The sequence below is a fragment of the Meriones unguiculatus genome, chromosome 14 (genome assembly GCF_030254825.1).
Source record: "Meriones unguiculatus strain TT.TT164.6M chromosome 14, Bangor_MerUng_6.1, whole genome shotgun sequence".
NCBI lineage: Eukaryota > Metazoa > Chordata > Mammalia > Rodentia > Muridae > Meriones > Meriones unguiculatus.
In genome coordinates, this window is record NC_083361.1 from 40,793,076 (window position 1) to 40,809,992 (window position 16,917).

At 37.6% G+C, this 16,917-nt stretch overlaps 1 protein-coding gene across 4 annotated transcripts in view; it reads left to right on the forward strand.

Moving 5' to 3' along the window:
- Gas2 (growth arrest specific 2) overlaps window positions 1-16,917 on the forward strand; it is a 128,811-nt gene that overhangs the window by 40,823 nt on the left and 71,071 nt on the right. For all 4 annotated transcript variants that reach the window (XM_060367224.1, XM_060367225.1, XM_060367226.1 and 1 more), the window contains one exon: window positions 8,405-8,546. In XM_060367224.1, the coding sequence (XP_060223207.1) occupies window positions 8,405-8,546 (142 nt within the window). The remainder of the gene's footprint in view (window positions 1-8,404; window positions 8,547-16,917) is intronic.

Consider the following 16,917-nt stretch of genomic DNA (forward strand, 5'->3'; position numbering starts at 1 on the left):
TTAATCTACACACAAATGTTGGACCCTAGTTTTAAAAAGGCTAAATAAATTAAACAACTGTTCTTGGTCCCATCTAGTTGACTGATGGGCACATGTGATATGCCTCCAATATATTCTGCCATGCATTGAAATTAGAACATTGAGGAACACACATGGTGTAACAGAGTATTTGGGAGCCTACCAACCTCACTGATTGACCCGGAACTGCCAGAGCACAGCCATAGAACAGCTGTGAACTCGTGGGATGTAGCTCTGTTTCAAATATTTTTTTTCTGTTTTTAATATAATTTTTATTTACTATAATTTATTCTTAGCTGTAGCCCCACCCTTTTCCCCTCCCAATCCCACCCTCCCTACATCCCTCCCTCATCTCCTCCCATGCCCTTCCCCAGTCAACTGATAGTGTCAGATGGAAGGGGAGGAGGTCCTCCACTATCAGTGTTTCAAGTATTTTAAGATGTTTGCTAAGAAGAAACTTTTACAGAACCGTAGGATTACTCTCTGCACACTCAAAATTGGTTACCAGTATTTACAAATGATGACATCTTAGAGCAAACAAAGTATTTGTGGGAAATGAGTAATTTAACATCTGTTTTAAGGGAATTTATACCCTACTTCCTTAAGTTAATTCTCTCATTTTGGAAGAATGACAGAAAATTAATGTATATTCTTGAAAACACTTTAAAAACTTTCAATAATTTGTTTTATCCATCATAATTAATGATTGCTTGCTCTATTGAAAACCTGGTATCCAAAATGTTCACCTCTTTCCTGAGCATCTGTTATGCAGTTGTGACAATCTACCTTTGACATACATGCTTCCCAGACAAAGGTAACGGGAGATAAAGAAATGGTTGTACTTTTGTAAGCTGTCTATAAATGCTTCTTTTATCCTTCAACCTGTTGTTGAGAATAATGGCATTACGTCTCCTAAAACTCACTTATATTGGGGTGCTTTGAGTTTAAAATCATAAACCCCTTTATTTTGTATTTTGGACAGAGGTTGTCAACTGGTAACCTCATGTGTCTGTCCACATATCCAATTGTTCAAAAGCAAGAATTTCATATTAAAATATTTGTATTTTCTGATATTCCTCTAAAATGGGAACCTTACTTGGGCTATAGTCTTCTGTGGATACAGTGAATTACAAGAATAAAAAGATATTCTCTCCTGGAAGCTGGGTGAGCCCCCAATTCCCAGGGTCATCATACTGCTCATAGCCACTCAGAGCTAGCCGCGCCCATCTTTTATATTTTCTCCTTGGCCTCTGCAGGGCCCTCAGGAGCTTGTGACCTGGGCTAAGAATACACTTTCATAAATGCTTCCTGATCATAAACACCTATTGTGTTCCTGGTCAGCTTTTCTAGTCGCATCATGTCTTGTCCTCATTCCTGATGTCTAGATTGCTCAAGGCTGTCAGATGTTTCACTTTCTGGGATATGCAAACCTCTTGGTCAGTTCTTGAGGTCACTCAGCTCTGTAGTAGCTGATGCTCAGTATGATGTTCCCTACCGATGCTCCATAAGCCTCTTCTCCATCAGGCACAGAGCTGCAAAGGCCCCAGAGAACTAAATTTAAACCATGGCTTGCACTTCTGCTTCAGTTTCACTGATGTGATCTGAGTCTTGACTCCTCAGCAAGAGTGAAGAGTCTAGAAGGGAACCTTGGTCATGTCTGCTCTTCTTTTATTCCTACCAGAGAGTTACCGCTATCAAAGAGCTGTGGTTTGGTAAAGGTAGGTTGAACTGAATCAGATCAAATGTCTACTGAGTTTTTTAAAAAGCTCCTTCAATGAACTGGACTTTAAAGTTCAGAGGTAAACATCCAGAGCTCTACTTCGATGTTTAGCTGATCTCTTGATCCATATATATGCAGTGGGTGGGACAGAAGGCTTCACAGAGAACATTTGATATGGAGTCCCATGTAAGACACAACCTATAAAAATTGAAAGAGCAGGGTGTGGTACTGTATGCCTTTAGTTTCAGCAGTTGGAAGATAGAAGCAAGCAGATCTCTGTGAGTTTGAGGCTACCCTAGTCTATATAGTGAGTTCAAGGACAGCAACAGCTATAGATCAGAGAGAGCCTGTTTCAGAAAATCAAATGAAGAAACATTTAAAGAATGTATTCTCTCTTTCTCTTTCTCTCTCTCTCTTTCCCTCTGTCTGTCTTTCTGTGTAGCCTACTGAGTCTAAAATAATTAAGACAACTACCTTTCTCTTTTGGAAAGCACCTATTGCTTCTTAAGCTACTTAATATCATAAAATAACATTTTATAGATACCATTTTTTCAGATTTACTGAGGCATCTTTGAGAAAAATGCACATGTTGTGACTTAGTATACAGCACAGACGTGTGTACACATTGAATTTTTAAATAAGTATAATTAACATAGCCTTCATATTTCTTTCTGCAATGAGAACATGGTAGATCCTTTCTCTCAGTGATTTTCAGATTTGTAATCTATCACCATGTCAACCTATCGACTCTGTTTCTTATATTTTTGTTCTTTAAGCTGTGTCTCCCAAAATCAATCTCCTCTCCCACAGCCACCAGGGCCCTGTTTTCTATTTTCTGCTTTTAAGAGTTTGGCTATTATGAATTCCAAATGTTAGAGATGTTTTTGGTTGAAAGTAAAATTTTGTGGTAAGCTCTTCAGGATGATGCATTTCCTACTGCCTGGGACTCTTCATTAACGTAATTCACCAGCACACAATACCAACATAGTATCTGCCCTTCTGGTTACACATTCTGCAGTAAATAATAACAGATGTCCATCAACATCTTACTGTCTCACTGACCTTGAAATACTAAGATCTCCCATGCTTACTGTTCCAGGTGTTTTAGAAATAAATTATATTTGTGAACATACATGTGTGAGTATATACACACACGTGTCTTTGTGAATGCATGCACATATATGTTTGGACATATATACATATATATACACATGTATATATATATACACACATGTATATACGTACATACATACACACACACACACACACACACACACACACAAGGCAGAAGAGGAGGTCATCAGATCCCCTGGAGCTGGAGTTAGACAGTTGTGAGCTGCCTGGTGTCTGCATGATTCATCAGCAAGTGTTAAACACTAAGCCATCTCTCCAGCCTCCCAGAATTTTCTAGTTGTATCTGCTACAGATTACTATGTAGTGGGATCAGTTAGCATTTGTCTTTTCAGTTCTTCTTATTGGCATCTCTTATTTAGTGAAAGACTAAATTTCTCTCTGTGCATTTCCATAACTTGATAGCTTGTTTCTGCTAATCAGTGATTAATATTTTATTGTCTATCCATTCAATTTCCTTTTTTAATTAAATTTTTATTTTTTATATTAATTACACTTTATTTACTTTGTATCCCAGCTGTAGTTCCCTCCCTCCTTCCCTCTCATCCATCATCTCTTCCTATGCCTCACTCCCAAGTCCACAGATACGGGAGGTTGTCCTCCCCTTCCATCTGACCCTAACCTATCAGGTCTCATCAGAACTAGCTGCATTGTCCTCCTCAGTGGCCTGGCAAGAAGTGGAGGGTTCATAGAGAATTCCAGTCTGTGTTTTCTTTTGCTTCTGTATTAAGTCAATGTTGAAGTACAAGGTGCTGAGTTCTAAGAAGGATGCAATGATTAATGATTAATTTTTCTCTTTAAAATTTTATATAATTTTTATCTTAAAGAGTATATTTCCACCTTTTAAAAATTTTGAGAAATATATATATATATATATATATATATATATATATACGTAGTTTATTGATTACTTCTGTATCGGTGCCTGTGTGGGTTTATGTGCATCAATTGCATGCAGTATGCAGTGCCCATGAAGGCCAGAAGAGGGTGTTGGTTTCTATGCAACTGGAATTATGGCTGGTTGTGAGCTGTCTGATGTGGGTGCCAGGAACCAGACCTTGGTCTTTTTCAAGAACAGTATGTGTTCTTTATTTCTGAGCCATCTCTCCAGATTTTACCTTTACTTTTTTATTGTATGTGTATATATGTAGGTATGCATGTGCCACTGCACATGTATTTTCAGAGAACTGCTTTCAGAAGTTGGGTTTCTTCTTCCCTCATGTGAGACTTGGGGATCGTCACAATTGGTGGTCAGTATCGTCTTTGCCCACTGAACCATCTTGCCTTTCTTTATACTTTCTCAGGTGACTTGGTATTTGAATTTACAAACTTTGGTACTTTAAATGTCAGCAAAAATTTTTGCTGAGAGAGATTACTTTTCAATAAAATATACAGGGAATCAGAGAACAACTGGGATTCAAGTGGAAATGTTATTTCCACTATGGAAAAAGTGACTTCATTGCCTGCATATTTGAACAGCACACTACTCCACATACCTTTTAGAAAAGAAACAATATTACTTCTTGGCCAGTACCAAATCTTCTGCTTTATATCTGAAATGTCTACTTGATGTAATTAAAATTAGGCGTCTGTCTTGAGCTTTTGTGAAGAAAAAACTTAAACTGTCAGAATCAAAATGCTGTAAAGGGAATTAAATATAAGGGGAATTAAAAAATAGCATTTTCTCAGTCTGTTTCATTTACTTTACTTTTTTAGTTACTGGAATAGGTGACAGGTAATACCTACTTATTCATTTTAACTTTAGTTGGCCCAAATTTGAGAAATACCAAATGCTAAAATATACAAGATTCAAAATAAATTTGAGCTATAATGGAATAGCTGAAACTCCTCGTGGAAGGGAAAACTCGGTGATTAGGTTTGAACTGCGTACGAGCTCAACGTCTCCATCCAGAAGACGGACGTGCTGTCCTCTAAGGCATCTAACTCAGGGTGTCATCCGTTGACATTTCAGTAGAGAGGTCCATATATAAACATGTGTTCTGTGCCTCCCCTGTGGTAAACACTGCCACAGTGACTCTGGGTCACTCCTTCTTACTCTGCTGTTGGACAGTGGACAAGACCCTGCCCCCAGGGATAGACAGTACTTGCAACACACATGGAGTAGTCACTACTACCCTTTGACGCTGAAATACCCTGATGCCGTAACAATTCCATTTTTAAGCTGAGCATTATCCTTCAGGTGAAACCCTTGGCCTGTACCATTGAGCATCCGCCTTATACATGGGGATACTCTGTCTGAGGAGGGGCAGGAGGTGTGCTGATGTTATTTCCCTTTTGAGGAAAAGTAGTCCAGTGCTCAAGTACATTTCATGAAGCCTCAGGTGAAGGCTTTGCTTTCTTATCTAGTGTGCCATCTAATATAATAACCATTTTCCACATGTGCTGTTCACATCTAAGTTGATCGAAATTTTAAAATGGGGGAGGAGGGAGGGGCTTATGGGGGGATGCAGAATGAATAAAGTGTAATTGATGAAAAATAAAAAAAAATAAAAATAAATAAAAAATTTAAACTAAAAAAAAATTTTTTTAAATGAAGTGGTTTTCTAACCCCAGCTACGACATTTTGATGTTGGATTTTTATTTAACATCAAAAGTCACTCAAAATCCTACTGAATCACCCGCATCTTCTACAATTTGATGCATATTTTCTTGGCCTATTTATAAATTTTATTTTATAAATGTATGAGTCTTAACATTTTATGTGAAATTTAAACATTATGCATAGGTCATCTGTCCATACCTACATATATCATAGAATAAAATCATAGTACACATGTGTGAATTACTCTCTTCCTAAGAGTGTATTCTGAGCACATTTATGCCTTAGTACATGTATGTTTTATTCCTTTTAAATAATCATACAGAATTCATTGTATTTACGTACTCCATGGTACTTTACCAGCTCACTCTGGACTCATTTCTATTTTTCCTGCTTAGTCAATGTTAAGTAGGGTATATTCTTAGAACTACATTGCTAGATTTTTATTTTTATAAAAACATGGATATTTTTATTTTAACCTTAAAAGAATAATTGGTGTTTATAAATAGTTTGTAAAGGAGACACTATATTATGTTATATATGATTGTTTTGAGACTCATATGTGAAAGCATTTTTTTTTAAAAACGATTGCGGATACCTGAACTAGATCAGTTAACCAGCTATTACTATGTAAGTAAAAACAACAAATGCTGCTAAGGCTGGAGGGGTGGAAAAAGTTATAATGATACCTCATTGGTAGTAAATGTAAACTAGTCAAATAACTGTGGAAATCAATATGAAAATTCCCCACAAAACTAAAAATAGAACTACTACAAAGCCTGCTAAAATAGTCCTGGGTTTGTCCTGGAAGGAATCAGTCAGTAAGGCACAGAGGTGACTGTACACCATTGCTTATTGTGCTATGATTCACATTAGCCAAGTAGGGATTTAGTCTAGATGCCTATCGAGAACATAAAGTAATGATTAAAGAAAATAGGATATATGTTATACAATGAAGAATCAGACATAGAGAATAGTTTATGTCATTTTCAGGCAAGTGGGTAGAATTGGAGATCACCATATTGAGCAAATAAGCCAGACTCAGAAGGATACTTTGCATGTGCAGTGTCCAGATTATAAAGAAGATGTGAAAGTAAAACAGAAGATGAGGTGTTAGACTCAGGGGAGGGGGAACAGGGTGAAGCCTAATATGTACATTGTCAACTGTTATATGCATACATAAAGATGTCACTGTGAAACTCAGTATTTTGTACAATTAATATACACTAATAAAAGGCAAAAAGATGTGATTACCATGTAGGCAGCTGCATATGTAAAATATGTATATTGTTTAATATAACTATAGTACATGAAACATATGCATGTACTCATATTCATGTAATTCATATACATGCATATGTAAAATATGTATATTGTTTAATATAACTATAGTACATGAAACATATGCATGTACTTAAGTATTCATGTAAAAATGTCACTCTGACATAATCTGATTGGCCTGCTCTTTGATCACCTCCACCTGAGGGGGGAGCAGCCTTACCAGACCACAGAAGATGACAATGCAGCCACTTCTGATGAGAACTGATAGACTAAGATCAGAAAGAAGGAGAGGAGGACCTCCCCTATCAGTGGACTTGGGGAGGGGCATTCATGCTGAAAGAGGAGGGGTGGGATCGGGAGGGGAGGAGGGCAGGGCTTATGGGGGGATACAAAATGAATAAAGTGTAATTAATAAAAGTTAAATAAAAATTTTAAAAAAAGAACATTCACAGAAAAAAAATACATCACTTTATGTATTTCATGTCAACTTTAATCTTCAGTAGAAAGATTTGCCTCTCAGATAGCAGGCCCTTCCAGGCTATAGCAACAGGCACTTCCTACTATAGCCATAAAATTTCTTGGTGTAAGGAACTGTGCAAACTTCACCAGCTCAATCAGACCACTGTTTTGCCCTGTTATACTTCCCTGATTGTGAACTCAGCATCCCAAAGCATGTTGCTTCTCCTGTGAGCAGAGGACATTTCTGTCTCTGAGTCTAAATGACCAAATAGTCTCCCTGGATCTTTTTGCTCTTTAAACAAGGTTCTTAAGTAGCTCACATGTATGAAGTACTTTGGCCCCGGCTTTAACATCACATGAGTTCCTTGGCTTTGTGTAGTGCTTGGAAACGGGTCTGCTCTGTTAGAGGAAAAGCCTGTAGCACTTGCGGTGATGCTAAGCAGTGGTGCCTGGCTATGATTCCAGGGAAAAGGTTAGCAAGACAGTCCTTTAGGTGCACATACATCTGTATCCTAATCATTTTCTTTTATGTCAAAGTGAATTGACATAGAATGTAAATAGTGCCTTTGAGAATAAAAACATCAAATTTAATATGAATTATTTCATATTAAGGTGAAGCTACATCATATGTCTAAAAGAAAGGAGCTAGAGGGATTGCTATGCATTGCTACCTTTAAAGGTGTTTATATCTTCTTGTTACCAGCGTGGAGACGTGTGAGGCGGAGATCTCTTCTGCTGCCTTCTGGTTTCAGCTTGTGCACACTTCCTGTATTTTGTGAACTTGACATTGTATCTTCATACATCATAGGATACATTCATCTAATTTGTAATATTGATGTGAAAAACACATTTTACATACTTTGTGAAGAAGATTGGTAGATTATTTAGATGAAAGAAAAAGCAAGAGTACAATCACAGAAGAAAAAGAAAACTCCATCTGCATTAGGATGAGGGCTCATGTGCATTTACTGGTGAGTATTGCTGAGACAAGGGTGTACCGGTGCACAGACATTCAGGCTCCTGTGTTTCCATACATTACATTCTTTTTCTTTGTTCTTCACAGCATATTTATTGACATGAGGTAAATTTCAAAGCATTTTGTTCCAAGTGTATGTGCATTTTTAATGTATCTCTGAGATGACTTAGCCAGCATCCCACCAGACTGAGACTGAATTTTTATTTATTTGTTTATTTATTTATTTATTTATCTATCTATTTATTTATTTATTTTCCAGACTCTGCCACTGAAGAAGATCCCCTACAAAGCCAGTGCACCCTCAGGCTCCTTTTTTGCCCGAGATAACACAGCCAATTTCTTATCCTGGTGCCGAGACTTGGGGGTGGATGAAACATGTCTTTTTGAATCTGAAGGCCTGGGTAAGTGTTTCCTTCAAGACTTTAGCTGTTGGGGTCTCAGAGCTGCTTTTCTCCCAGCATAACCACCTGCAGTTTTTGTGTGCTGTTGTTTTCAGATTATCTTAAAAAGTGGGAGGAAACTGGACGCTTGCCTTGTAACTTTATCAAGTCGATATAGAAAAATGCACCTGCTGTCTCCCTCCTGGTCACCTGGCTGATAAAATACAAATGCAGAAGTGACAGCTGAGTGCTGTCCGTGGGAACAGAGTGCAGGACTAGAGTGCACAGGGCTGAGTTTTACAGGCTCTAATCTGTGCTCATGGGGAAATTTGTGCACCACCCAGGGAGGACAAGGTGTTGCCACCTCTATGAAGGGTGAAGTTTTCAGGTCTGTCTTTGTTGAAACTGAAGTTTACTAGTTTATGTATTTGACAGTTTTTAGGGTTAAAAATCAGATATGTATAAAGGATATTGAAGTAAGTACAGAAGGCAGACACCTCAATGAAAATACCTTCTGAAATTGCTGTTTTCTGTTTTGTCTTCTGATTGAATTTTGGCAATTCCATTTCCAGACCACACAGTAAGAGTCTAAATTTCTTGGAAGGAAACATAGGATGTATTGAACTAGTGAGAGGTTCTGAACCGCCTGAAACTCTGGGGTTAAATGTCCAAGCTCACTGAGAAGCGCCCCGCGATGTAATTCCAATGTGGAGAATCAGTCTTAGTAAAGTGGGACAGAGCCAAGAATGGATACATCTAATGGGAAAAAGAAAAGCTTTGGGTCTTTTTGTGTAAGGCTCTAACAATCAATTTTCCAAATCATATAATTCCCAATATTGCCATTAAACTAAACCAGGCATTCTTCAGGGAATAAGCATATAAACTACTTTCCAAACATCTAAAAGAGCCTTTGTCCCCAAGCCCCAAATAATAGTATTTTTCTGCTAAATCCTGCAAACTCACCACAGTGATAGTGGGAACTTGACATTTCACATGCTAAGGCCATATGTATGTGTTCTAAGGTGAGGAGATAAGATGTCAGAGATGGCCATTAAATGTCTGAGAAATTCCTCAGCAGAGAGGGTATTCTAAATTTAAAAGAAAAAGGGCAAATCAATAATTACACAGTCATGTGGTGCATATAGAAATGTGCTCCCCGAAAACTCAGGGAACAAGTGGCTTTGATTATTCTTCTTGACAAGTATGTGCATCTGTTGAAGCCACCTCCCTTCAGCCTAATAGCAACTTTACACATAGGTTTTCACTTTTAGGTATGTGGGATTATGAAGTGGAGAATTATAGGAAATAAATGAAGATGAATGATTTGAAGACAAACATAATGTCTAGCAACGTCTCTATAGCTATAGAGATATAGTTAGTCAAATGTCAGTTGTGGAGAATAAATTTTGTGTTTCACCTAGGTATGGAGGCAGTTAACATCATGCTTTAAATTAAGAAGTGATATAAGAATGGCTACAACATAGGCAAACTTTAGCATCTGCATTAATTTATGAGTTTGTTTATTGTACAGCTTTTCTTTAAAGATGCTTATTTTTCACTTGGTAGTAAAAAAACAGATGGGTTTCAAATAGCTTTTCATATCTCTGTGGCCTTGATTTGGTTTTCTCTGAGTCTGTGAGTCATTTTGTTGCCTGGACTAATAGGACTTTCAGTAGAATCCAGCAGGAGTCATTGTGGTATCAGATTCCTCACTGGAAATACCACTGCAACTCACATTTGTAGTGTGTCTTTATGCTCTCACACACAAAACTCAATTTAAGTCATAAATAATACATTTTATACTTAAACTATGTACCCTAAAGCAATTTATCTCGTGATGTCAGAGTGTAATTGTATACTTAGGTAAAGAAAATTTGGATAGCCTGTGTCTTCCTGTTTACAAAACAAGATGACATTATGAAAAGAAAGTTTGTAATAATTTATCTCTAAAGAAATATTACACATTCTGTTCCTTAAACATTTTATTTTAATTATCTTTTTATCTTAGCTTATAACTTTTAAATCAGAAGGTATTTAAATGTCCAAGCAAATTCATGAAATCAAAGATTTCGACCCTTTTAAAATTAAAAAAACTATTTTTAAGAACAGTACCAAATGAAATCAGATATTCAGGCTTTTTCTTTTGCTGCTCAATTAAAAATACATTTGAAATTTTCTGGGCTCAGAGTGGTTATAAGGAGATGTATTATAGGCCCTGGGGATCCAGTAAAAAGGGGTCAATATTATAGCATTGATTTAGGATTAGTTGGAGAAAGGAAACAGCTGGGCCCATGGATATTAATGACAATAAGGAGGAAGGACAAAGAGAAATCTCTTTTCCCAGCAGAGCTCTTTCTCCCTGGGTGTTTTTATTATGCACTGTTGAGGAGGCAGCAGAGCCAAGCTGTTGGCCTTGGCCTTGGCCTCCCCACAACAATAGTGCTGTGTGCTCTGCTTGATGTCTTTCACGCTTCACTTTTGAAAGGGAATTTAGGGCAAGGTTTTTCTCTTTCCTTTTTTTTTTTTTTTCCTACCTCAAGATTTTGTTTCAGTGGTGTTCGATGAAGAACATCCTTTGTGCCCCAGTGTTTTGAACAGAAAGCAAAATAAAAAGATGCCCTGATGAAGGGGAGAATGTGTCTGAGTGACTGATAAACTAGATCACAGTGCTGGCTGTGTGAAGAGGCTTCTGTCTGTTCACACTGATCAGAAGTCTGAGCCAGCGTAGAGAAAGCCTCCTCTCTGCAGCAGCCAGTAGCTTCTGTGTGCTGTAGCCATGTTTCCTGCAGTTATAAGTCTGTTCTCCTTCCACAACAGCAATTGTTAAGAAGTCCCCATGTGTGTTGTGGGGGCATAGAGGGTGAAATGAGGAATGTGGCAATTCCAGGTCTTCCTCATGTGTGATGAATTTTTGATTCTAGGAAGCCAACATTGTATGAAGCATACAGTACCAACAGTGTATAACCTGCAGCTCATCCTGTTATTCTTAGTATTATTTAGTGGTTTTTGTTGTTGTTTTTAATAAGCAGAGCTTAAAGTAACTCAAGCTGGCTTTGAACTTGCCTTGTAGCTGAGGATGACCTTGATCGTTCTGTCTTAGCCTCCTAAATCCTGGCCTACTCTGAGAGTCTGAGAGACAATTTTGTTCTGTAAAGGTCAGTTTTCAGATAATAAGATAAGTGTGCTCAAATATTGCTTCAAAAATGAGCAAAGATCATGAATAGCCTACTGATATAAGACTAAGTTAATTAATTAACTGAGATGTTACATCAAAGGCATGCTGATAAAATGTTTCCAGCACTTCACCAGTTTTAATAAGTGAATATTATCCAAAACAGTAAATGAAAAGTTGAGAAAAACCTTCATGCAGGATTCCAGAGTATGTCTCTGAGGAAAAGTTAGGGTGGTCTTTAGATATGATCGCAAACCTTAACAAAACAGATTTTTAAATTTCTACTGACTTCTCTGAAAGAAATTATGAAAGATGGGAACATTGAGACATTTGAGAAAATAAAAATAAATATCCCTGGCATTCAAAGTTATTTTAAGCAAACAATTGTCGTCCATAGATATCAAAATTAAAATTATATTTTTGAAAGCATGTAAGGAATGGGGGCATAGGCACAATATAAATATTAGACATTGTTTTATCTGTATATAACAATAAAAGTAACGTTTGGATTATGAAAGGAGAATGGAGAGCAATTGGGTTGTAAGCACTATCTATGGGATTCACTTGCTAGCAAACCAGGTAGTAAACAGTTACAGAATGTGCAAGGAAACATAAGGAATTCGTTTAATGTATCCAAAGAAGAAATCAGAGTGATTTACATAGAGGACCGTTTACTGTCCTTTTACAAATTAGCATATTGAGAAAGCCTTTTCACTCTGAGGCCATACAGGGATCAGGTGACTTGGATCTGTGTGGAATCAGGCCACAGAAGGCTGCTGTACATATTCTGGAGCTCCAGCTCTGTCTCCATATGATGCAGACCCTGGCTGATTCATTAAGATAGATATTAGCCTTTGTGGCGTGCTTTCACAGTGTTTATGATTGTGCTTTACATGAAAAAAGATGACCATGGGTATTTCCTTGAATTTAAAAGTTTGTTGTTCATTAGCCTAGTGTTAAAATAGTTCTCTGTTTATTATGTTAGTGGATTTTCAAACATGGAGTAGTAAAAAGATCCCGTTTAGGAATAGGGGCTGTCTCTGAACCTGTTACCTGCTGCTGGGTGACCTTCCTCTAGCTGGGCTGCCTTGTCATCCCTGAGGAGAGAGGATATGCATAGTCCTGCAGTGACTTGAGATACCAGGGTGGACTGGTACCAACTGGGGCATCACCTTCTATGGGAAGGAGAGAGGGAATGAAAAGAACAGAGTGTGGGGGTGGGACTGGGAGAAGAGGAAGGAGAGGTTGGGATCAGGATGTAAAGTGAATAAATGAATGAATGATGAATAAATAAATAAATAAATAAATAAAGGAGAAATAATGATCCAGTTCATAAAGCAGTGAAAATATTTATATTTTTATTCCAAAAAGGTATGTGAAGATTATTAGACTGTATTTGTCAATAATCCTACTGTCAGTAATTAATATTAATGAGTTTTCAAATGTCAATTTATATATTTTAACCACTTTTAAAAGTGATACTGGTTTGTTAATGTGACTAATTCTGTAACTTATATTAAAATCAGTAATATTTGATTTATTCCCAGTTTAAAATATTTTAAATTATGTCGTAAATGGATGCTCTTATGTGATTTTTCTAATGCCTTTAAAATATAATCCATTTTTTAATAGTGATGCTTTCATTTATAAGGAGTACGTGCTACACACAATATCACTAAAGTAGAATATGTCAACTTTTTTCCTCAGACACGTTTGATTTTCTCTGTACACATTTTTGTTAACTGGGAGATAGTTTTCTTGCTGTACTCATGTCAATATCAAACATGTTGTTGGCTGATTGTAGGACCTGGAGCGCAGTGACTATTCATCTGTTTCTCAGAGAAAGAATCTGCTCACCGAGAAACGGGTTTGCTTTCTGCTGTGCAGCATGCTCTGTGTGACTTGTATGACTGTCATTATTTAATTCTAAGTTCTCTTTGTCTGTTGTGCAGTTTCTGTTCTTTCCATGCACCTCAGTGACCGGCAGGTTTTGTTTTTGTTTTTTTTAACAAAGCCTGTGATCTCTGTGGTTCTAGATGTTCTCCATAGCAAACCTATGGCCTCACTGAAGGGAAATGAAATCTGTGGAGTCTATGACTAACCATCCCCACCCTACTCTGCCTGGTCACTGGTTGCATCAGAAAAAATACTTGATGGCCTGCATCTCTTGCGTGATATGTCCCCATTCTTGTTCTTGTTTTTATGTGTATTGAAAACTGTAAGAATATGTCTACGGGCTAAATCAAGCCAATATTATTATGTGTTTATTATTATGAATATTTCTATTTGTTGTTAGTATTAATGCAGGATAGCAACTCCATGGGACTGATTCAGCTCTAGATTGTATTTATATTGATTTTTACTTTTTTTCCAGGTTTATTTTGTTTTTTATTTTTATTAGAAACTTCTTTTATTTAAAAAATACTGTTTTAGCATTTTATTTTATTTATTATTATTATTAATTTTTATTTTTATATTAATCACAGGTTATTTACTTTGTATCCCAGCTGTAGCCCCCTCCATCATTCCCTCTCAATCCCACCCTCCCTCCCTCATCTCCTTCCTGCCCCTCTCCAAGTCCACTGCTAGGGGAGGTCCTCCTCCCCTTCCATCTGACCCTAGCTTATCAAGTATCTTCAGGACTGGCTGCCATGTCCTCCTCTGTGGCCTAGCAAGTGTGTTCCTCCCTCAGGGGGGGCGGGGGAGGTAAAGGAGCCAGTCGTTGAGTTCCTGTCAGAAATAGTTTCTGTTCCACTTTCTAGGAAACCCACTTGGTTACTGAGCTACCATGGGCTACACCTGAGCAGGGGATCTAGGTTATATCCATACATGGTCCTTGGTTGGAAAAACAGTCTCATAAGGGCCCCCGTGCCCTGATCTGTTTTAGTATTTTAATTCTTGTCTTTATTTTATTATTTTTGTTTGTTTTTGTTCTTTTTCTCTCTTTCTTGAGAATGCTCTCAAACAGTCCAGGCCAACCTGGGGGAACTCATTATGTAACTGAGGAGGATTATAATTCCTAGCACTCCTGCCTCCACCTCTAGGTGCTGGAACAACTTTTACTTTTACTTAGAAATTCAGGCATCCCCTTTCAGAACTAGCTGACTGCGTAGTGTCTAGGAGAATGTCCAGGAGAATAATATTGAGTTTATGAAGACTGTTGAATTGCTTCTTGGGTGGCAAATTTAGGGACTTTAGAGAATCAAAGCTGACTGAAAGGATATGGGCAGATCTGTAGCTTCTCCTAGGTAAGGTTTGTGTTGGCCCAGATTTGAGGGTTTTATCTCTGTGCTCATCAAAGGCAGCCAAGCACAGCACATGTGCTACCCCATGTACTCTGCCAGTAGATGTCACTGCATAAACAAAAGCCTGTGAAAGGGAGAGTTAAATCATTTGTTACCCCATATTACAACTGCTAAGAGGTTGAAATTAAGATTTGAATTCAGCTTTATTCACCTCCAAATACTATACCTTCTTATAAAAATTAATCCTTTGAATAAATTTGTAAAGTTGTGTAGGATTATTTTAAGTTAAAAGAAAATGAGTAACTGTAAATAAAACCAACTTGGATATACTTGCCCTTGTTATTCTGAGTGTTATGTGCTGGAGAAAGGAAACCCCTATTCCAGCACATTTCTTCATTCAACTTCATCACATTCATTCCATCCTACAGTGCCTCCCTCGTGGACGAGAATATGTGTGGGCACTGTCTGTGTATTATTTCTATGGATGTCTCATTCTGTTTTGGAAACTGTTGAGTTGATGGAAGTCTTCAGCCATGTGATATCTTAGTTTTCTGTTGCTATACTGAAACACCCTGGCAAAATCAAGCTAAGGGAGACAGGCTTATTTGCCTCAGAATTCTAGGTTGCAGGAAGTCACAGAGGCAGGGGCTTCTACGGTGAAGAGCAGAGAGCGTGGATCAGCGCACACATGCTTATGCTCAGCTTTCCCTCTCCATTTTGTGCAGCCTGGGACTGCTGCTCTGGGAATGTCCTTCCCAGAGTGATTCTCAGAGGCTAACCTTACTCTGCAATTGTCCACAGGTGCGCCCGTAGGCCTGTCTCCTAGGCATCACACCCAGCGTCAGGGACCAGGAGAGTCCTTCTTCTGAGCGGCAGACCAGTTAGTTTCCGTTGTTAGTTTGCAACTGAACCCTCAGATTTGTTCTGTGCCTCCAAAACTGGCTGTCCTTGACAGCTCTTGCATTTAAATTAGATTTCTCTCTGCTCTCTGGGTGTCATTCAGAATAACAATGCACAGGAAACAGTTTGTGGCTGACCCTCAGCTTACCTGGCCCTCAGACTTTGAATATATAGATCCCTACAAGGGAAAAATACTCACAAAATCCACCAAGTCATTGTACTGAGCATGACTTTTGTATTTCACGTAAGTAGAACATACTTCACAAACCCACTGCACACTTACAAATTTTTAGTAAATAAAATTTATAAGAAAAGCTTTTTAATATTATAATGTTGGCTAACACTGGTTTTCAGACATGACACTCATCACCTTTAAGTGTGAGGAATAGATGATGATCAGTAAGAGTAGGGTTTTCCTAAAACGTCCCACTGATATCTATACCAATAACCTCTGGACCCATTCTCGTTATCAAGGAACTTACACTACAGCACTGACTCTTAGCCATGAGTTTCTTTTAGAAGAGGAAGTAGAAGGCAGCAGCTTTTTCAGTGGACACTCAGCAATGTCTTGTGTTTCAGTTTATTGTTTTTTCCTACCTCCCCCTCTGATTTATTAGGACTTATTCTCTACTTTGAGATGGTATTCAGCCATAAATTTGTGATATATTCCTAATTTTAAAGCAACCAGTCAATAATATTTACTTCTAGTTTTCTTCCTAAATAAAAAAAATCTAAATATTTCTTTCCAAGTTATTCAAATATCGTTAATTTTTACTGTATTAAAAAAACTTAAAAAAAAGTGCACATTAAACTTTTTATACTTTTCTTTCTTTGTCCATTTGTTAACGCTTAATGCAGATAGCTAAACTATACATCCACAGTCTCATGCACTTTGCTCTTGAAAATTCTCTAACATTTAAACTCAGGTTCTATTCCTGGGGTGAGTAGCATTCTATCTAAGTTATAAATTAAACTCTTGCTTTTTTTTTGAGAAAATGTCTCACTATTACTTACTCCTGGCTGGCCTCTAGGTGACCAGGCTGGCCTCTAGCTTACAGAGGTCTATCTGCCCACT